The 23,918-nt window shown below is 37.2% G+C and overlaps 1 protein-coding gene across 4 annotated transcripts in view; it reads left to right on the top strand.

Moving 5' to 3' along the window:
• Positions 1-23,918, top strand: part of NELL2 (neural EGFL like 2) — a 324,406-nt gene that overhangs the window by 44,506 nt on the left and 255,982 nt on the right. For all 4 annotated transcript variants that reach the window (XM_036067593.2, XM_036067591.2, XM_036067594.2 and 1 more), the window contains one exon: positions 10,192-10,342. In XM_036067593.2, coding sequence (XP_035923486.1) covers positions 10,192-10,342 — 151 coding nt within the window. The remainder of the gene's footprint in view (positions 1-10,191; positions 10,343-23,918) is intronic.

Raw genomic sequence — 23,918 nt, 5'->3', positions numbered from 1 at the left:
GTACTCAAAGGAGGATGTCTGTTTCCCTCTCATATAACAACCTCAAGGTAGGCAGTGGTTCCAGGGTCGATGGGTAGCTCTGCTACATTGTTCAAGGCCCCACATTGCCCTCGTCCTCATTGAAGAGTTTGGCTTACTACCTCAATATCCCTGTTCCAGTCCCAGGGAAAGGAGAGCGGAGGGCATTGTGTTTCCTTTGTAATAATAAAATCTGAATTCTAGCACATATCACTTCTACTACATCCTGTTGACCAGAACTTGTCACCTGACCACCTTAGCTACAAAGGAAACTAGGGAATGTAGTTTCTAGCTGGGTAACCATGTGGATTAGAGAAACTGGATTGAGAAACTGACTATTCTGTGCTCTGTGTCCTTTGGTACCTTATAATGAATGCTGTTTTCTTTGTTGCGGTGAAAATAATAATCTTTAAAAAAATGTAGCATGATTTTGATAGGGCGATTAATCATGGTAACTGATCTTTTGCTGTCTTGTTATTCCAAAATAATTTGATTATTCTAATTAAAGAAGGATAAAAGCAGAATGAACTTCCAAAATTGATGTCTCAGGTCAAATTGGCCTATTAGGTGGAAGATGAAATTGTGCATTTCAGCACTTCAAGCTCTGCATAATTGATGGAGCACTGCATCCTATCTCTTGCTATTCAGCAAAGATTCCATTAGAACCTGCTTGTGCAATCTGGGGTTGCACGATATATAACCTTTGCATTTTATATAAATGTGTAAACCTGCATATTATAGATCCCTGTTCCTTACTCTTTCCAATTAATAGGTATCAACCAAATGTTAAAGATATATAGTAGAGATCTCACCTTGATCCTGTTAGTTTTCTTTTTTCTTTTTACAATAATAATTTGACTAAAGCTGAGCCAAGCCAAGCACACATGTGGATAAAAAGGTAGTCAGATTTATATATATAATAATATTTCTTTTTTTCTCTCTTATCCTTCTCAGGGATTGAATGAATATTTGATCAGACCTCAAAATAAAGGAATAACTTGTGATTCAGTTTTCACTTAAAAAGTTAGCATCTGTGCATTTCTCTTTTGCACTTAGAGTTATTCTCTTAATTGATATGAATACCTTATGAAGAGTAATTATGTGTGCATTTAAATATAACATATATACTATATATGGGATAATCTACAAGAGGGAAAAATGACCTAGTTCATGAATTTATACAGTTTAATGTTAAAATGAGTACATTGTTAATTTAAGCAATACCTCATACACCAGTAACTGGTGTCAGTGTATGAGGTGCATTTGAACCTTTTGATGTACGGCTAAGGGTAAGACCAGTGAAAAAAGACCAGTGAAAAATTGAGTGTTTTTCTTTTTTTTAAAAGACATTCATGCTTTTCATTTATTCAGGGTTTCAATGGCAAGGCAAAAGCATGTTTCATAAAGTATGATAGTCCATGAGTTTAATTTTACTTATGCATTTAAGACATTGGCTTTGACATTAGCTGATATGGCTTTGTATGTTTGCAACTATCAGTTTGATAATACATTTGGGATTGGTTTAAATAAAGATCTAGCAAATTACCAATTCCTAAGTCTGCTACATATGTTCAAATGATATTGTTGAGACTGCTATCTACGGGTAATGAGGCAGTATCAGGAACACAACCAGGAATACGACCAGTATATTAAAATTGTAGATGACATCATCATCCTTGTCATTGTCATCATCATCATCCCTTTCATTTACTTAACATCTCTATTTAGTCGTAGCTTGCACAGTATTCCGGTTGGGAGAAGAGATGATAAAGAGGGATATCGTTTAGCTCACTTATCCTCTTAATTTTGCTGGTAACAAATCAGCTGGTAACTTCACTGGTGAGGTTCTGAGGGCCAGCTTCACACTAGCCAAAAACATTAATCTGATTATAAACTCAAGTGCCAATTTTAATTTTAATCTCCAATGAGGATTATAACAGTGAACTAGACCAGAATACTCATAGTGGTTAATTACTACTACTGTCTCTGAAGAACAATGTACCTGGGAAGCCAAATTACTACCAGAAAGTTACTTGTTGGTCTGGACTTGAAACAATCAAAATGGAATAATCTACACAACTCATATCTGTTATGTATTATAAAATGTTAATACTGTAATTTTAAGCTCAAAATTACAGACATTTTATTGTTTGTAGCTCTCCTACATTCTGACTAAATTTTGTTCTACTTCATTAATGAAAATTCCAACATATGAGTCATAAATGATTTGCTTAACATCAATCATTTAGTTGCTAAATCCAGGAGTAGAACCTACTATTCATTTTTGTTTCTTGAATGGTGCGGATGCTTATGTTTTAATTTCTGATTATATTCATTTGTGTATGTTTTTCTGTGATTGGATTTTCACAACATTAAGCCAACAATTTTGTAAATAATACATGAAGGTACATATGCTTATTATGCGTTGAATCCAATTATAATTAGCTGTTGATTTGAAAGAAACTTTTGAGATTGTTTTGGGGTTTAATGGGAATAAAATGTAGAAGGGGAAGTCAACTTTCCAAGAGTATGCACTGGGGTAACCTAGTAACGTAAGGGACATATAGACAGCTAAAGGATGAGGATGCAGCATCATTAGACGTGGGTTTGCCCCATTAGAAAGTTGTGGATTACTCATACATTTTGCCCAATAATTTTTTAAGGAGAATCATTTGAAAATTGCCTTTTAAAAAAGCTTTTGGGTTTACAGTTTATATCTCAATAGTTTAGAGTATCTAGCTGAGAGATAATATAATATGAATTGTTTTGTAGATTTGTAAAGCTTAAATTGATCTGAAGATCAAGAAAAGTGTATTTATCTTCAGAATATATTTTTATAAAAGTTAACTTTAAATCAGGGTTTATTTACTTACCGGAAGTGTGCATCACCATCGCTTTGGTAGGGCACTACCGTGTAATTATAGGAAGCACATATTGGCTTGGGTGGGGATTCTGGCTCGGCCGTTTTAAATTTGGTCCGTTCATTCATTTATCCTGTCCTAATTGCTTTTGATAGTTCTGTTGAAGGAGGTCACGGAGAGGACATGACCTCAGATTGACCCTTGAGCTGGGCCAGCAATCAAAGACTCCTACCCTCCTCCCCGTCCTTGAAATGCACAGTTTGCCCACCATTCCCACAGTGGGAGTCATTTTCAGGGATGCATTGGTGAGAGAGCAGTGTATTGTTGCGACCATGTGGATTGGTATAACTTGAGTGAATCCAGTTAAGGCCTCTATATAAATTTAAGATTTTTGCCAGCGGATGGAGAGATCTGTGTGTCTTGCGACTGCCGAAGGCAAGCCTTGTAAGTAAGTTCCTTTGCATATTAAACCTGCCGCCTCCCATCTGGAGTGGCCTGCCTCTTTCTTCCTTCTCTCCTTGCCCTCCGGTGCAGGACCTGTTTAGATATCACTGGGAAAGCTCCTGAGGTTTCAAACCAACAAGTTTCTAATAGAGTAAATTCATAGAAATGAGCTCTGATTTTGAGCCACGTATGGTGATGATTGCAAGGGTCTTGGCTTCTCTGCCTCTCTTTCCTCATCTGTAATTTCTATTACTGTGGAGCAATAATCCCATTTATTCAGAGTTGCTCTGAGGCTTAAATGAGATTGTTCATGTTTAAGGACTTTGCAAACTGCATAGTGTTAATCAGATTTTAATGGCTTTTAAAATTGTAACTATTACTTTGCCTTGAAAGTTTGCACTGTAAAGGCATGGATATACTGAAGGGGGAGTAAGACCAACAGACAGGAACTATACTAATAGTTCTGACTCCATATATTTCTAACCTGAATTAGAAGACAACAGCCTTTCATAGTTAGAGACTGAAAAAAGAAGTCATTTGGTGAGTTTTGGCACATTCTAAGTCAACCATCTTACGCCTGAGATTAGACTGTTTTTGTAATTGAATTTGCACATGGTATTTGTATTAGTCTGGTTATGTGGGGGGAGATCAATTTAGGTTTTATACAGTGCAGATGAGGTAGGACCTGTCAGTGGCAGAGACTCATTTGATTCATGATGGCAGTTGTAGTAATGCGGTTTAAGGGCAAAAGAAGAAAATAATTCTTGCCGATTTCTTTGTTATTGGTTGATGGACAAATCCCTTCTCTTTACTTTTACTAACACACCAAAAATACGTAAAGAAGCTCTGGTCTGACTCTCTTTTTCAGTAAGCACCCATGTTTGCTACCACATACATACTTTCATTAATTTCCGGTCTATTTTTGAAATAAACCAGTCTCTCTCTCTCTCTCCTTTCTCCCCTTAACTACGATGTATATGGGGAATACATAACACATTGTTGAAATCCCTAAAAATTGTGACTACATTCACTCGGGAACTCATCACTCCATCCTGGTAGTCCCACGACTAAAAATGAGTATTTTGATGAGATCGCTTCATTACTTATTGATAACTGCTTTAAAATGCCATGAGTTGTTTTTTTTTTTTTAAGCAGGTTTTTTAGGCTCTGCACACAATAAAAATGGAAAACGTTGAAAGTTTTATTTTAAACTCAAGCGATTCTCCAGTTAGGAAAACCTGCTCCAGTGTGGATGTGTAGACTAGTTTTTTTCTTTTCTTTCTTTCTTTCTTTTTTTTTTTTTTGTAGATTTATTTATTTATTTGTCAGAGTGAGAGAGAGAGAGAGAGAGAGAGAGAGAGAGAGCACGAGCAGGGGGAGGGGCAGAGTGAGAAGCAGGCTCCCCGCTGAACAAGGAGCCCCACGCGGGACTTGATCCCAGGACCCTGGGATCATGACCTGAGCCAAAGGCAGCCGCTTAACCCACTGAGCCACCCAGGCATCCCGTTGATAAGTTTTTCTTTGGGGCTTCATAGCAGTGTTTGAAGGCCACTGTTATCAGCCTGTTTTTCTCAGAAGAGGCAATTTGAAATGACCTCTGTCAGACTTTCATTGAAAAGAAATTTGTTTACATTGATTTTTGTCCATAAATAAATGTTCATTCATAGTTTTGTAGAACTAGAGAGTGGTAGGCAGGATTTTATTTTAAGAATAATTTGATTGCCAAAAACTTTTATGCCAATTTCCAAATGCGGAAACTGATACTTTATGGCTGAGTTTGGGATACTTAGCATGAAAGTAAGCTCAGAAATCGCCACAAGGGTATCGTGGCTGTGGGTAGTTTTAGTGGATTCCACAGTCTCACTGCTTGAGAGTAATAATGATAAATATAATCCTAATAGCCAGCACATGATGTTTACTACATGCCAAGCATAGCTAATAATCTGCCTCCCTGGCATTGAAACCTCATTCTTCTGGGTTAAGAGTGTGTTCTGCCAGTCACCACACTTTATTTCCCTATGTCTGGTTCCTAGTAGGAGGCCCTGTTGAGAAATTGCTTCACATATACCTGTATTAAATTACTAATTCTGAAAACTGAAATGATAAAAATGAAGTAAAATTAATTCTCACATGATGGTTTCTTTGACTTGATTTTCTGGTGAAGACTAGAATTGGGTCTGTAGTAATAATTGTGGGAACTCATAAGTCTCTCTGAACACTTTATAATCCTTGAGATGAAAATAGAAGGCAGGGATGTTAATTTTGCAAATCGAGAAACAGAAATGTAAATGAGCAAAGTGACCTTTCTTAAAATCACTACTAAGCTAGTCACTTATGGAACTAAAAATGTTGTCTTATATAATTACTTTTTTTCTGGATTATTTTCTATGTTGGTGCTCTCTTATTTGCATTTCTGTTTGTGAGTGGCAGTTAAGCTTGGATAAAGGATGCCATGTTCAGGAGGCAGCGCGGTTTAGTGGAGAGAATACCGGACCAGAAATTGTCATCCCCGTCAAACCTCTTGCATACCAGGTGCCTTTGGGTGAATCACGGGATTGTTCCTCAGCTAGTTTTACTCATTGAAAAAGGAAGTAGTTATGGTTGTCTCTGTCAAGTTTCCAAGGCTTTATGAGAACAAAAATGAAATGTGGGTTCAAAGGGACAAATATATCATTATACATTTTTGAAGGATACCGTATAGCAGCGGATGTGCAGCATTATATATGTCGTCGCTACTCCGTGTCAGGTTTACATTTGTTCATGGTCCATCCTTTTGTCCTCTCATTCCTGTGATTCCTATGATTTCAGACACTATGTTCTGATGACTTCTAAATATGTATTGCCAACCTTGACCTCTCTCAGGAGAGGTGCCCGCCTCCTATTGGACACTCCCACCTGCACGTCCCCTCCCACGTCAGAATGACCATTGCTAAAACTGATATCCCATCTGGGTACCATCACGCTCCCATTGCATTTCCCTTCATCTGGTCTCTCAAGCTAGAAACTTTAGATTCGATTAGCTTCAGTTTTCTTTTTTTTCTTTTTTTTTAAAGATTTTATTTATTTATTTGACAGGGAGAGACAGCCAGAGAGAGAACACAAGCAGGGTAAGTGGGAGAGAGAGAAGCAGGCTTCCCGCCGAGCAGGGAGCCCGATGCGGGGCTCGATCCCAGGACCCTGGGACCATGACCTGAGCGGAAGGCAGACGCTTAACGACTGAGCCACCCAGGCGCCCCTAGCTTCAGTTTTCTCTTTCTTTTGTGTTTTGCATGTGTTTTTATCAGTGACCAAATTCTTTAGATTCTATTTTCTAAAAATCTCTGGAATTCTAACTCTCCTGTTTATTCTGATGCTCCTCACAGAGTTCAGGCCCCCATCAAGTCCTTCCTGGACTCAGGAATAATGAATTTATGAAAAGCATGTTTTTAAGGGCAGCAATAGATTTAAATAATATTAGGGTGATGTGAGGGTTGGTAAGAGAGCGTGTTCTGTTGAAAATACGATGCAGTCATAATTTGTACGTCCTGTAGGTGCTCTCTCTGTCACAATCAAGTAATCTTCACCTATGTCCTGGGCCCCTGGGCTGGGGGTGCCAGGTGAGGAGACCATCTTGAGGCCATAATAAGTCAGATGAGGTTTTCTCCCTCAAACTGCCTTCCATGTTGCCCCTCCCCATAACACAGGTGGGAAGTTCACTCAAGTCTGTTTTTAAATCTCTCTGTAATGAACTTGCCTAATCAAGATGGGTAAAAAAAACAAAAAAACAAAAAAACCAATATTATTTCTCCTGTTACTATAGTGTGAGCTGAATGGGACTTCTGCTGGCCATGTTTTTGTTGGAGGGTCCCTCTTTTCCTGCAAGTCACCCTACCCTCATTGAAGGAGCAAAAAAGGGAAGGTAATGGGCTGAGAGGAGAGGTTGGACAGGATGATTTGGTTTGGGAAAGGTAGTTTAGGGATGTCAAAATGTGATGTTTAAAATATGTGAAATCTGACAAAAGAGTCAATGATCATCTGAGTTGTGAGAGTTTCTCTTTCTTCAAATAACTTTCCACATGGCCACCAGAGAAAATTTTCCAAAATACAGATTGATCAATTTTTAAAAAAATGTTTTCTTCACCTACAGATTCCTTCACCATGTTTTCAACCATGGAGTCTTACATTTTTATTAATGATACTCAAATGTAATCTACTCTTTTATATCCTTCTTCCTTTCGTCTTAAGGTCAATCTTTACACATCATTTCCTCTAAAACATAACAAAGAAAACTCACACAAATAATACAACCTCTCAACTATCCCCACAAATCTGACTCCAAAAACAGTGGAAAATAATATAGAGATTAGTGAAGGTTTTCTGTGCGTACCACATGACAAAACTTGCTAAAAACCCTCAGTAAGCATCTCTTTTCTAAAGTTTCACTTGTAAGGCAGTTGTGGCCCAATTCTAAACTCGTTTTCTCCCAATGGATGAGCTCAAGCTCTCTAGCCCACATCTTTGAATCTCTCCGTGGGTCTGATCTTTATTTCTGTATTCAGTGTAGTCCCTTCTCTGCTTCTCTCATTTGCATCTCCCATCTATTATCCTGTTCAGCAAGACAAAGGATGCTGCTCAAGCTCTACCTGCCTGAAATGGGGGGAAAGCATAATAAATATTTATAATTTAATTTTAACTTGCTTTTATCTATCAAATTAAGATGAAGTGATGAGGTTTGTGAATGATTTACATGTGTATAAATTAGAGTGGATTAAAAGTTAACACTAGATGAATTATTCTCACAGAATTACATTTTGTATGCATCCTTGAGGAAGTAGAACGTTTTGGAGCTAGGAAGAATTGTATGGATTCCCCATCCATAGCCAATCTTATCCTTGATGGAGCTTGGAGAGAAACTATTAGGTTGACTATGGCAGAAACTGTAGATTATTGTTATGCTTTTGAGTTCTGAATATTGATTGGAACTGAATATTGATTTTGAAACAAGAAATTTCTTTTTCCTAAAACTTTGAACAAATATCCTAGGTCTGACTTCATTGCCCTAGATTAGGTGCTCACTCCAAAATCAATGACTGCGGACGGGGTTTGGTGTTGCTCTGATTGGTGTGGAGGAAGTCGTGTGTTTGAGAGTGGGGAAGGATCATTTTTCAGTGGTAAATAAGAGGGTTTCTTTTGTTCTGTTTGTTTTTTTGTTTTGTTTTGTTTTTGTTTTTGTCTTTTTTTAGCAAGGTGACAGAAATAACAGGTGTCCATTACACTGGCACACAAGGTCCTGCCTATCCAGTCCAGCCTTCCTATCCAGGCCCATCCTGCAAAGGCTGCTCTTTACTCTTTCAGCCATGTCATGCCCTTTTACACCTTTCTACTTTTTCACAAATTATTCCTATGACTGGAATGCTTTTCCCTCTCTTTTCTACTGGGCAACTCCTGATCAAATGCCATCTGTTTTATGAGAGCCTTCCCTCCACATGATGTTGGCTATTTTTCCCCTCTGTGATCTGTCCACACTTTTGTACCTACCTGTATGACAGCATTTCTTTCATTGTAACTGGGATTATTTGTTCCTTCCTCTATTTTATGGGTATTTTGAGGACTTCTCCATGTCTGTCCATTCCCAGTGATGGACACAGATCAGGTGGTTACATTTTTATTCCATAAATTTGTGGGGCTAGAAAGGTATGGAACTTTGGATTAATCCTATAATCTGTTTCATCGAGATTGTAGTTCTCAACAAGATTTCTGCTACATTGCTGCTGAGGGAATGCTTGGAAGTGTGTGGGAGAACTTTGGGTTGTCATAATGACTGGGAGTCTGGTGTCGTTGGCATTCACTGGACCAGGACCAGGGGTGTTAAGTGTTCTGCAATGCATGGGACAGTTTTGCACGAGGAGGGATTGTTCTTTCTAAATGCTGGTAGTTTTTCCATTGAGAACTACTTACCTAGTAGTTACCTAGACTACCTAGACAAAAGTAAGTCTAGTTACTTAATCTACCTAGTCTAAAGCATACAAACGAGGAGGATGATTTGATAACAACAGAAACTTTTTCTGGCTCCCATCAACGCTTTGCAGGTACTATGAATAGGAGAGCCTTATGCTCAGTTCGCAGATGGCTTGAATGATAAGTTTTTTCTATCCACTAAATCCATTTCTATCCATATTGCCCCCATACCCTCTGGGTCCTGAGGTTGGAGTGCAAGACTAAATGAGGTAGAAGTGTAGGGTCAAAATTTCTGCTCTTCCAGGGCATACTTTCCTTTGCTAGGCTTTCTCTGAGTCCGGAGAGAGGGACATTGGAATGAAGTTCTATGTATTTCTTTCAACAATATGGTAAGACAATTTGATCTTAATGTTTCCTCCACTGCACAGAAGGCTGAGAGTGACTAATTTCAATGATCTTTTAAAAAATCTATTTATAGCACACCTTCTGGCTAAAGACATCAATGTGGAAGGTGGCACATAGATTTAAAGCCAGTTTTCTGTCATGAGGTGTCAGAAAAGCTAAATGGCTCTATCATGGTCTTTTAGGTCCTATTCTAAGAAGTACATCTTTTTGCTCATGGTTGACACTGACGTGGCTGTGGTATCCAGGATGAAATATGTCAGGAGAAAACTTGGGAGCACACTTCTTCAAAGATGATTCTTTGGTTCTTTGCCTCAAAGGGGACATTTTTGAAAAAAGATTCCTGGAACGAAAGTTCAGTAATTGGTTGACTGTCCTGTGTTCTATGTAGCATAAAGTCTTGTTGAAAGAGTCTGAAACTTGGTATTTATCAGTTGTTACTTGATAATGTTTTTTTGAAAGACTTGCACAGAAAAGATACTTTGTAAAACCAAATTCTAGTATACTTAGTATATGTTTCTTTTTTTAGATACTCCCAGAAGTATAAAAGCATCCACTGCTACAGCTGAACAGTTTTTTCAGAAGCTGAGAAATAAACATGAATTTACTGTTTTGGTGACTCTAAAACAGACCCACTTAAATTCTGGAGTTATTCTCTCCATTCACCACTTGGATCACAGGTGAGTGTGGCTGCTGGGGTTTTCATGTTTTCATTATATATGGTTAAATGAACCCACTCAAAAGAAGTAAACAAAAGCAAGATATACTCTACACAAGATTGGTAGGAAACAGCTAGAATAATTTTGCTGCATTATGCAAAATCACAAACACCAGTAATTGAGATCAGCCTAGATGCAGAAGGAGCTGGTGCTTTTGATGTTGCTAAAAGCACACAGAAATCACCAATCCTAAGACACACTTATTAATGACTAAATTCCTCATGAGATTTCTTCCTCAGTGTTAAAGGCAAACATATTTCTTCTTAATTTGTGAATAGTTAACCACAAAAATACTATATTCAACTTATTTAAGAAATTGCCTGGGTTTAGAGTTTAATAGTTTTATAATTTTCGTCCCTGACAGATGACTTCTTTTTTGACGCACCTCTTAGACGGCAGCAGTTATAACTGTGTTTTTGGATGTGCATTAAATCAAAATACTGCCTAGTATCTCTCAGCTTCTCACATGTGTGGAAGCAGGATTAGGAGAGCTGGTGGAAGTAATGACGAGGGGGAGGGGAGGGGAAGGAGAAATTCATTCATGACGCTTTGCATAAACATAGATTGTTACTGAATAATACCAAACAGCTCCAAATGATTCCTTTTTTTTTTTTTTAAGATATATTTATTTATTTGAGGGGGCAGGGGCAGAGGGAGAGAATCTTCAAGCAGACTCCAGGCTAAGCGTGGAGCCTGATGCGGGGCTGTATCCCAGGACCCTGAGATCATGACCTGAGCCAAAGCCAAGAGTTGGACACTTAACCGACTGGGCCAGTGAGGCCCCCCCTAAATGATTCTTTCGTGAAAGAATAACCACAGTTCTGATAATGCAAATTCCTTTGTGTTCACATTTTGAATACCCACTCCATGACTTACCAACTGTGGACCTTGAACAAGTCACATAGGCTTTCTGTGCTTCAGTTTTCTCACCTGTGAAATAGGGAGAGTGATAGTACCTATTTCATAGCTTGTGGCGAAGATTAAAGAGTTTATATATATCAAGTGTTTAAGATATATAAGAGGTTTTAATGGTCCTGTTCAGGTGTGGGCAGAAACTCTCTTTTCTTGGGTTCTCTTATCAGAGATGACGTAGCCTGGGTCTTTGCAAACCTTGATTAAGTACTAAAGAACAAACAGAAGCACAAATGTGTGGAGAACAAAATAGAGCAAGCTGACAGAGAGAGCAAGGTTCCTGATCACACGCTACCTGTATTATTCTGTTAAGGCCCTGCCTTAGTCCATCAGTAGCCCCAGAGGGTTGGCATAACTTCCTAGGCCCCTCACTTGGGCTTCTTTCCTCCCAGGTTCTGGCCTGTGATTGAGAGGAGGGTGCCATGCTAGAGTTCACTTGGTAATTGGATTAGTATCTTCAAGGAGGAGCAAGAAAGAGAGAAGTCCCATCTACAAGGGTTCACTAGGGCTTTTCCCCTTGGTGTGTTTCTGGTCCCAGGGACAGGTCTTATCTTCAAGTAATTGATACCTGAGCTCCTTTTTTTTTTTTTTTTTTAAGATTTTATTTATTTATTTGACAGAGAGAGACACAGTGAGAGAGGGAACACAAGCAGGGGGAGTGGGAGAGGGAGAAGCAGGCTTCCCGCTGAGCAGGGAGCCTGATGCGGGGCTCGATCCCAGGACCCTGGGATCATGACCCGAGCCGAAGGCAGACGCTTAACGACTGAGCCACCCAGGCGCCCCCATACCTGAGCTCCTTGCTTACAGTACTGCGACTTTGCCCATCTCACTTGGGCTTTAGGCAACATGATTCACATACAATAAAGGAACATTGTTCCTTTACAGAGCTGCCTGATATATTGTTGGTTTCTTTTTCTTTCTTTCTTTCTTTCTTTCTTTCTTTCTTTCTTTCTTTCTTTCTTTCTTTCTTTCTTTCTTTTTCTTTCTTTCTTTCTTTCTTTTTCTTTCTTTTTCTTTCTTTTTCTTTCTTTCTTTCTTTCTTTCTTTCTTTCTTTCTTTCTTTCTCTCTTCTTTCTTTCTTTCTTTCTTTCTTTCTTTCTTTCTTTCTTTCTTTTTTTAAGATTTATTTATTTTAGAGAGAGAGAGAGAGAGAGAGCATGATCAGGGGAGGCACACAGGGAGAGGGAGAGAATCCTTGAGCAGACTTCCCACTGAGGGCAGAGCCTAACACAGGGCTGGATCCCAGGACCCTGAGATCATGACCTGAGCCGAAATCAAAAGTTGGACACTTAACTGAGTGGCCCAGGCACCTCTAGTGCTGATTATTTCTGCTTTGTGAAAAAAAATTTCCCCTGTATTTTGGGCACTAGATTTTTCTGTCCGGTAACTTTTCCCCACATGGAACTCATCCAGCCTCCTTCCAGATGGCATATCCTTACATCCACGATGGCTACTGCAGCCTCCTGTCTTACCCCTCTTGTCTCCACGTTGAGTCACCAGCGCAGGCTACTCCATCTGCTTCTCTGGAGACTTAATTGGCAGCACTTCACAAGGTCCACTGCCCTCATCTGTATGCGTCCCAGATGGGCAATGTTTTTGTTGGTCCCTGTAGTTGAATATAATGAATAACTGTACAAATGTTTGACCAGCACAGGCTTCTTGTAATCTACACACTTTTAATCTAATGCTTACTGAGATAGTTTGAAAATTATTTTTAGCATCTTAAACAGTAAGTATATGGACCTCTGAAATACCCGACTGTCATTGGGTAGATTCCTGGTGAAGGATCTGAGGAAGGATGACTTGCTGTCAGGCAGATTTTTTTTCTTACTCTTCCTGTGAAGTAGATGTGTGAAAACATGTAAGAATTTATATTGAGTTATTTCAATGAAAGATAATATTTGTTTTTTTTAAATCAATATGGCAATATATTTTCACTGTGGAAAATATGGAAAGCAGACAAGTGTAAAGAAATAGAAAAACTCATACAAATCATATTACCAAAAGGAGACCAATGTTGACATTCTGTCATATTTTGATCTAGTCCTTTTGTCTGTATGTCACATTTCATTTAATCAGCCCCTTACTTTGGATATTTGACTCATTTCCTTTTTTGACTTTAATAAATAACACCATGATGAATATATTTATACATAAATTTTTGTGCTCAGTTCTCATGCTTTCTAGTTATACTTGTTAAATTTACTATTAATTCTGTAATTCCTTGTTTTACTTATTCTTTATATCATCTATAAATTTGATAACATTTATCTAAACAAATGCCGTATTTGAGATATAGTATATCTTTCTATGATATAAAAACTTATTTCAATTTGTAAGGCACTTTTCAATTGTTTAGTAAGCTAGCAGTTATTAAAGGCACTGTGCATTGGCTCATTTGATCCTCAGCATTGATTAGTGGTTAAGTGTGCAGATCGAGAGGGGCACTTCGTGCATTCCTGTCCTAGCTCTACCACTCACTGGCTTTGTGACCTTGTGCAAATTACTTAACTCTTCTGTACCTCAGGTTCCTCATCTGTAAGTCCATATAAAGTGCTTGAGAGCACTGGAGAAAAAGATGCCACGAAAGTGCCATAATCACGCAAAGTCAGTATTCTCATTCCCATTTCACAGATAAGAAAAACAAGCCCAGAGAGCTTAAGTTGTTGGAGGTTCCCAACACTAAGTGGAGGTAGGGTTTAAGCTCAGGTAATTGGATTACAGAGCCAGCCTGCTGGACGTCGGTGCTCTGCCGCCTCTCAGTGTATGTGGGAGGTTGTTCGACTTGGTTCTCTTCTGCCCACTTGCTTCACAGCATCACTTAGCTAGTTAGTGACAGAACTGGGACTCAAACCCACTTATTCAGACTCTCGAGTGTGGTGTTTTTACCAGTACACTGTGATATGTGCTAACCTGCTAGCACCCTGACACATCTTGGTTATGGTGTGTGTGTGTGTGTGTGTTTCTGATCTTGTTGCTGAAGTTCTCTTTCTTCCCTTCGTCTTATTCTGACTCATATTTTTAGTTTCATCATTTCCTGAACACTTATTTATTCTCTGCTTTCCTTCACAAAAAATGTAAGGTGGTTTATGGAGATATCTGCCGGACAACAAGATAAGAATAAAGTGAAATATGAAAATCAGGGCAAAGGAAAAATAGAAACCCAGTTGGATGATTAAGATAATGCAATTATTCTTGGCTCTAAGACCAAAGACATATTTCTCCTATGGCCTTTTAGGGCAGGATATAGTGAGTGTCTTTAGAGAAATGAGTTCAGAGGGTTTCACATCAGCTTGTGGCATCATGCTGTAATGCACTTTGGGAAAAGCGAAGCTACAGTGATGCCAAGAACTTGTGTCAAGGTGTGAAGATCTTTGAAACCATACAGCGCCCTTGGAGGCCCTTGGTAGTGTGCAGCCAAATTTTCCCTACTAATATTCCTATCCTAGTAGTGCCTCCGATATGAAACTCTGATAAAAGACCATGTCCTTAAGGCAATATCCCATATAAATTGCTTTTCTCAGAATAATATTGAATTCAAGTTAGACTTCCCTGGTAAGTACTCGAATTGTAGCTATGCTTGACACTTCAGTGAGAGTTAAGTGTTGAGTGAGCAGCAATAGGAATTGAGTTGGAGGAAATACTGACATTTTATGTAAAAATTGAGGAGCCTAACAAGGACACAGCTGAATGGAAGATGCTCATTTCTGCCTGAAGGAGGCAGTTCTCAAGAGCAGGGCCACGCTTTTCCTCAGGAAGTAGAATGGGTTCTACATTACATTATTGATGAATGGATCCCATAGAATGTGGAAATTTTAACTATGCTACAAATTTCAAATAATGTATATGACCTTTATAGTAAATTTTGCAAATTAGGAAAATTACAAAGAAGGAAGTCAAAATCATCTGTAGTTTTACCACCTGGGAATAGTTTCTACTAATACTTTCAGTTATAAATGTCTACTTAAGAGTATAGATATAATATTAAAAAATTGAATCGTACTGTACATGATATTTTACAATGTTTTAAAATTTAGCAAAATATCTTGAAGATTTTCCCATGCCAACAAATACTCATTTATAATCGAGTTTTTAATGACCAAAGATTATTCCACCATTGGATACAAATTAAAATAGAGATAATCATATGCCATATGCCATTAAAAAGTCCAAAGTATCCAAAAAGTGTCTAAGGTATCCACTAAGATGAACTAGTTTGCAAAATTTGTGTCTGGATAAAGTGAATGAATTTATGTGCTCCACAGATTGGTTAGCTATATATACCAGTTACATGTTGAAAAATGCCTACCTCAGTGAAGAGTTGATCCTTTAACTGGTGGGAATTAGGAGCAGTTCCAGCTCTCTATAAGGTCCTTCCAAGTTCACGGAAGAGCTCTTCCTTGGGGAAACTCATTTCCTAGTTGGGGTTGGTAGGGAGAGGTTGTGATGCTTCATCCAAGCACATGTTCTTATGGGCCAGGTGGGAAACACAAGAGCAAGAACTTGAGTTCTTCCTCTGACTTAGGCTTCATGGTTTAGACCACAGGGTACCTGCTACAGACCAGTTACTAAATAAACATTAATATTCTAACCAGAGATGATGTGAAACTACTTATCCTCTCCTTTATGTTAGTCCCTGACTCCACTCTTATCGCCATTCTGGCTGATTGCCGTGAGAGCCTGGCTACCAGACTGTTCTGATGCCAAATTAGGGAGAAGTCCCTAAGAAATAGAAACTGTGGGGAACATCAGCTCCAGCACGGGCAGAGATGAAAAAAAGTGGAGTGTCAATGCCAGGCACATGGCCAGTCTGCTCATCACCTCTGTGATCCCCCCTTGCTTTCCCTCTTCTTGTCCAAATCCTGCTCCTACTTCAGAACTCTGCTCACATCTCCAGAGAGCTTTTCCTGACCTTTCCAGTTTACATGACTTTCTTACTGCATTTGCCTCCAATGCAGTTTTTAAATTTGTGCCAGTCTTTTTGGCATTCTGATGTATAACATCTTATATTGGTATTTGTGTGTTTCATGTATATACATATGTATTAGTTTTAAATCAGACATTAAAAATGTCATTTGCTGCCTTTGATCACAATTGTAACAAAAATTTATTGAGGATTTTTTAATTTGTTTTAATTTGTTTGTTTTTTTTGTTTTTGAATTGGTAATATAACCCATTGTTCAAAATTTAAAAGACACAGCAGGTTATAGAGAAGAAAAGTCTACCTCTGTCTCTGGGGGCACCCACTATATCATTAAAACATTTTGAAAAGAAGAAAATGCAGCTCAGCCAATCAGTGGTGTGCTGGAGTGGGTTCATATCAGCTTATGGGAGCTGAAACTTTGTGAGTGAGCTGCCATTATTATGATAGCTCGAAGTAGGCCACGGTGTGAGTATTTACAGTGTGGAAATCAGCAAATGCTACAAAGCAGGACTTCTCTTCTGGATATATTTTAATTGATAAATATTTTTTTCAATGAGTCCTTGCGTTTTTCATATTTCTCTTCCATCTTTCTTATACAAGTGCATAATGAACCAATATTTTAGAATTATTTCTCTAGAGAACAGAGAGCCAATTGTTGAACATTTACGAGCACCACTACTTGTAGTCCTGGCATCTAGAGATAACCACCATTACACTCTGGAATGCAGCTTTCTGATCTTTTTCCCAGGTTTACTTGTATAAAATTGTACATAGTTGATAACAATTCCTGATTAGATTTTAAGTTTTTGTCTTTTTTTTTTTTTTGCTGTTAAGAATTGTGCATTGTCCTTGTAAACCCCATTTCATGTAACGTGTTGTCACATGGCATTACATGCTAAGTAAATATTTGATGGATGAAGTAATGAGTGGAAAATCAAGAGAAAGATCATCATAAGTGCACCAGGAGTCATCAATAACGTCACAAAGTTTTAATCAGGCTAGGGCAAAGGACCTGGGGAATGTTGAAATTGCTGTATTGATGCAGGGTGCCTAATCTATTCTGAAATGTCATTAGCTCTAGTGTGAGAATTTCGCTCACCGGCAGTCATGGCCTCAAAATGGCTGACAGTCACATTCTTAGAGAATAATGACACCTGTAATGAGCTATATAGCAACATCTCAGCCACTGCGTTCAGCCTGGAAACCTAATCACACAACTTTGTTGGTTTGGACATCTGAGACTAATAGACCCACTCGGATTCTGGGGCATCTGAAGTGAGCAAATGGCAAGACGGATGTAGGAAGGACAGACATCACAACATCTCAGAACTGGAAGAGGGCTTAAGTTAAACCTTGGTACTGAAACATAGCTTCAAACAAAGCTACATGATTACAAAACTGTGGGGAACCTCATCAGCAGTGTCCTGGTGTGCTCTGAGTAAAGTCTTATTTGGCTTCCCAACTGAGATTTCAGTGGTGTTTCCAATAGTGTTTTTCAAGTAGGGGCTAATATTAAAAATTAGACCACAAACTTTGTGTGAGCACAGTGTAAAAAGCTGGTAGGCTCTTCAGCCATTTCTGTGTATATTTGGCTAATACCAGTATTATCTGAAACCACAATAACATATGGCACTTTATGTCTGAAAGAATGAAGACATTCAGGCATATCAGAGAGTTCTCTCATCATTATGGTTTTCTGGCTATTGCATTTTGAAAGGGAAAAAAAAATAGAGAAATAATTCCAAGATACTGGTTTGCTTATCTATTTATACAGGAAATTTAGAAGAGAGATATGAAAACAGTAAAGGCTCACTGAAAAGCAAAGTATATTTATAAGTTAAAATAAATGAGAAAATTTCCCTGAGTTGCAAAAGGACTCTGTTTTCTTCTTCCATGTTCTACAAAACTATAGTTTCTTCAGGATAAATAATTTTTTTTTTTGTTATCCCTTGGTGTGGATTTGGTACACTTGCCTACTGTAATTTATAGTACTTCTTTATTTAAGATGGTCTTAGGCTTTAGATATATAATTTGGGCTTTTATAACATAGGGTTATTAGGAATTTTCTTCATATCCAAACATTATTTGTGCTTCTAACTTTGAATGCTTTACAAATAGCATACAACAGGAAGAATTTGTGGCAATAGCTTTGCAAATAAATACAAAATTGTCTTGTAGCCTGCCATCATCTTCCATATTAATAAATTTGAGGTGAAATAAATGAGATTTTTTCCTACTGTCTTAGTATTAATTATTATACATTCTGGATGAGTAAGAATGTATTTATGTATGAGGCTGATAAAATGTATCTTCGTATTTGTGAGTGCTTGTCATGTATTAAGCATTTCTCTTTCTTGACATTACTAAGTAAAAATTAAACTTGCTGGCAATATTTGCTTGGCTTAATGGTTCTGAACTAAAAGATGACTGTTTATCATGGATAAAATTAACAGACTGACATAACAGCTACTACACTCTTTACTTTTTCACTGCATATTACTTAATAAATAATGTTAAAGATAACAGGATTTATAAGCTAAAATTTCAAGCCCCAAGTTCTTCATAATTCAAAAAAACTTCATGTTTTGTTCTCTTAAAGTACGTTTGTATATCATTATTTATATCTCTAATAAAATTATATCTTAATGTGTATTTTAATACCCCCCCCCCAATTATTAGGAAAGTTGCAGTGTATATCCTGATGGGGTTAAGCATGCATATGTCATTACCAAGTAGGCATGGTGAGTTGCTCATCAAAGAAACAAAGTTAAGACAGCAAGCAAATGGGATTTCTCCTATCTTGGGTGTACCAAATTTATACATAGATGAAGTGATGGAAGCAAGTACACATTTTAATATAGAGAGGTTATTTCATGGAGCACAAACCTCCCTTTCATGCTGAAGAACTGAGGCACTGTTTTCCTTCCTCTTAGCATGCCACCCTTACTGCAGGGCCAAGGAGTGAATCAGTTGCCTTCTGCTGCCGCCAACCCCTATCCACTCCCTTCACACATTTTGGGTATTTACCTCCTTAGGCAGAGATGCAGAGGATCAGGGGTATTTGTAGCCCTCCATCCTATTTGACCATGTCCAGTTATCAGACCCCAAATACCATAGACCAACACAAGACCCTTCTGCCATATCCATCTCGTAGCCTCTTTGCATCTACTCTTTACTCCAGACATTGGACTACCAGTGACTTGGCTGTTGTGTAGGCAACTGTTTCTGAGGATCAAGCCTCCCATGTTTTAGGAAATCAACCTGGTGTTCCTGCTTGAATATTTTCGTGCTTCTCATTTCTACATTGCCATGTTATTTCTTTTTATGTGATAGTAAATGTTAATTGTTCGTTAGAAATAATTGGCCCATGTAGCTATTAATGATCACTTTGCTACTTATTTTTTTTTTTTTCTGGCATTAAAAAAATACTTCTAATGATGAAAAGATTTTTCTAAATAGTTCCTCACTCAGGAATGGAAAGTTTGAGGATTATTTTAGTTCTTTTTTTTTTCTTTGATCAACACTTGTGACTTCATTATTTCCCTTCATACCATTTTTGAAGATATTGACATGTCAAAATTTTAGCGCATAGTAGCTTTCCCTGATTGCCTTTAGGTCAGGTAGTCTTTTTTATTAAAATGTATTTTTTCATGGTTTCATTTTCATCTAATGCTTGAAGACATCTAAAATTTATTTTAGCTTAAGTAAAAAATGAAGCTCTAAACATTTTTTAAAACAGATAACTATTCCAACATCATTTAACCCTTTCCCCTCCCTTCAACGGCAACTCCTTCCTTTATCATAAATGCAACCTTATATTTATATTAAAAATCAATCCTGGCTATCTCTTCTGTTTCATTAGTCATTGTGCTTATTTTTGTACCAGTAATGGGCTCGCATAAATACTTTTTGATTTAAGTGAGCTCCAGGTAATAAGGATATTAACTCCATATCATCCCTATTTTTTGTTTGTGTTAAAGTCTTTATGGTGATTTTTGATGTACTAAATTTTCTTATCTGATACACAGTCAAAGCAAGAATTTCTATCTCTATAGGATGGGATTATGTAAATGATATAGTGAAGAAAGAATACGTTATTTTCTCCTCCCCAAAAGAAAAGAGAAAGCCAGTTAGAAAATTTAAGGAAAAGAAGAAAATTTCAGCTAACCGATATTAGCTGTATGCTTTTCTTATAAGCTTTATTATGTTGAGATATGTTCCTTTTATGCCTAATTTATTAAGAGTTTTTATCATGAATGGATATGGAATTTTGTCAAATGTTTTTTCTTTGTCTATTGAGATTATCATATGTTTTTTTTCATTAATGTGATGTATCACACTGATTGATTTGCATATATTGAACCGTCCTTGCATCCCTCAAATAAATCCCACTTTATCATGACGAATGATCCTTTTAATGTGCTGCCGAATTAGTTTGCTAGTCTTTTATTAAGAATCGTTTATCTGTATTCATCAGGGATATTGACCTGTAGTTTCTCTTCTAGTAGTGTCTTCTTCTGGATTTGGTGTCAGGATAATGCTTGCCTTCTAAAATGAGTTTAGAGTGTTCCCTCATCTTTGATTTTTTGGAACAGTTTGAGAAGAATTGGTGTTAATTCTTTAAAAGTTTGGTAAAATTCACCAGTAAAGCCATGTGGTCCTGGACTGTTCTTCATTGAAAGATTTTTGATTACTGATTCAATTTTGTTACTAGTAATTGGTCTATTCAGATTTTCTGGTTTTTTTCCTGATTCAATCTTGGTAAGTTGTATATTCCTAAGAATTTTTCCATTTCTTCTAGGTTGTCCAGTTTGTTGGTGTATAGTTGTTCACAGTAGCCTCTTCTGATTGTTTGAATTTCTGTAGTGCCTGTTGTAATGTGTCCTTTTTTTATTTATAATTTTTTTTTTTAAAGATTTTATTTATTTATTTGACAGAGAGAGAGACAGCGAGAGAGGGAACACAAGCAGGGGGAGTGGGAGAGGGAGAAGCAGGCTTCCCACGGAGCAGGGAGCCCGATGCGGGGCTCGATCCCAGGACCCTGGGATCATGACCCGAGCCGAAGGCAGACGCTTAACGACTGAGCCACCCAGGCGCCCCTTATTTATAATTTTTTTTGATTTGGGTCCTTTCTCTTTCTTCCTTGGTTAGTCTAGTTAGTTTTTTTTTTTTTTTTTTTTAATTTTGTTTATCTTTTCAAAGAACCAACTCTTGGTTTACTTAATCTTCTCTATTATTTTTCTGTTCTCTATTTATTTTTTATCTTATCTATTATTTTCTTTCTTCTGCTAACATTGGGCCCAGTTTGTTCTTCTTTTTCTAGTTCCTTAAGATACAGAGTTAGGATGCTTATTTGGGATCTTTCTTGCTTCTTTTTTTTTTTTTTTTAAGATTTTATTTATTTGAGAGGGGGGAGGGAGAAACAGACTCCCCGCTGAGCAGGGAGCCTGTCATTTCGCTCAATCCAAGGCTGCTGGGATCATGACCTGAGCCAAAGGCAGACGCTTAATCCACTGAGCCACCCAAGTGCCCTGCTTTCTTGCTTCTTAATGTAGGCATTTACTGCTATGAACTTCCCTCTTGGAACTGCTTTTGCTGCATCCCATAAGTTCTGGTATGTTGTGTTTTTGTCTCAAGAAGCTCTTTTCTTTTTTCATGGATTTCTTCTTTATTGGTTGTTCAGGAGAGTGTTTAAGTTCCATGTGTTTGTGAATTTTCCAGTTTTCTTCTTTTTATTGATTTCTAGTTTATGCCATTGTGGTCAGAGAAGATACTTGGTATGATTTCAATTTTCTTGAATTTGCTAAGATTGTTTTGTGGCCTGTCAAATTGTCTATCTTGGAAAATGTTCCATATGTTTTTTGTGAAGAATGTGTATTCAGCTATTGTTGGATACAATGTTCTGTAAATATCTGTTAAGTCCATTTGGTCTATAGTGTTCAAATCCACTCTTTCCTTATTGATTCTCTGTCTGGATGATCTATCCATTGTTGAGAGGAGGGTATTAAAGTCTCCAACTATTGTATTGTTTATTTCTCTTTTTAGCTCTGTTAGTTTTTGTTTTATATATTTAGGTGCTCCAATGTTGGGTGCCTAAATATTTGCAATTTATCCTCTTGATGTATTAATACCTTTATCATTATATAATGATCTTCTTGGTCTATTTTTACTTTTTTTTAAGATTAAAGTCTATTTTATCTGAGACAGAAGTATAGCTACCTTGATTTTGTTGGTCATTCTTTGCTTGGAATATCTTTTTCCATCCCTTCATGCTCAGTCTATGTGTGTCTTTAAGGCTAAAGTGAGTCTTTTGTAGGAAGCATATTGTCAGATCTTGGTTTTTAAAATCCATTTAGCCATTTAAAATCTTTTAATTGGTGAATTTATGTTTGAAGCAATTATTGATAAGTAAGGACTTACTATTACCATTTTGTTAGTTGTTTTCTGTTTCAGCTGTTTTTTGTTGTGTTTTGATGTCTTTTGATATCAACATGCTTTATTTATTTATTTTGCATTTGAACAAATAATATTTATTTATTTTTCTTTTTTTTAAATTTTATTTAAATTCGATTAATTAACATGTAATGTATTATTTGTTTCAAGGGTACAGGTCTGTGATTCATCAGTCTTATATAATACCCAGTGCTCATTACAACACATACCCTCCCCAATATCCATCACCCAGTTACCCCATCCCTCCCCCACCAGCAACCCTCAGTTTGTTTTCTATGATTAAGAGTCTCTTATGGTTTTTCTCCCTCTCTGGTTTTGTCTTGTTTCATTTTTTCCTCTCTTCCCCTATGATCCTCTGCCTTGTTTCTTAAATTCCACATATCAGTGAGGTCATAGGATAATTGTCTTTCTCTGACTGACTTATTTTGCTTACCTTAAGCATGCTTTAATTTCTTTATTGTGTTCTTTTGTGTAATTACTACAGGATTTTCCTTTGTGGTTACCACGAGGATTACATAAAATATCTTAAATTTATAATACCCTATTTGAAACTGACAAATTAACTTCAATAGAATTCATAAAGTTTATACTTTTACTTCTCCTCCTTCTCACATTTTAGATTGTTGCTATTATAGTTTACATGTTTTTAATATTGTATGACTAGTAACAGGTTATTGCGGTTATGCTTATTTTTACTATGTTCATTTTTTTAAACTTTTAAACTAGACATGTAAGTGAATTATACACCCCTATTACCATACTGCAGAATCTAACTATGATTATATATTTCCCATTACTGGTGAGATTGACACTACCTCTTTTATGTTTTCACAATTTTAATTACTTCCACTCCAAGAACTACATTCCTTTTAACATTTCTTGTAAGACAGATCTGATGGTAATGAACTCCCTCAGCTTTTGTTTGTTTGGGAAAGTCTTTATTCTTTCTTTATTTCTGAAGAACAGTTTTGCCTGGTATAGAATTCTTGTTTGACAGTTATTTTCTTTCAGTATTTTCCTCTGGCTTGAAAAGTTTCTGTTGAGAAATTTGCTGATAATCTTATGGAGGTTTCTCCTGCATGTAATTTCTCTCTTCTCTTGCTGCTCTTAAAAGTTTTTCTTTGTCTTTGATTTTTGACAATTTAATTATAACGTGTCTCAGTGTGGTTCTATTCAGGTTCAGTTTATTTGGAGTCTTTTGGGCTTCGTGGATCTGGATGTCCATTTTTCTCCCCCGGTTTGGGAGCC

This window comes from Halichoerus grypus, chromosome 6 (genome assembly GCF_964656455.1).
Source record: "Halichoerus grypus chromosome 6, mHalGry1.hap1.1, whole genome shotgun sequence".
Classification (NCBI taxonomy): domain Eukaryota; kingdom Metazoa; phylum Chordata; class Mammalia; order Carnivora; family Phocidae; genus Halichoerus; species Halichoerus grypus.
Note: the sequence above shows the minus strand (reverse complement) of the source record. Positions and strands in the feature narration are given on the sequence as shown.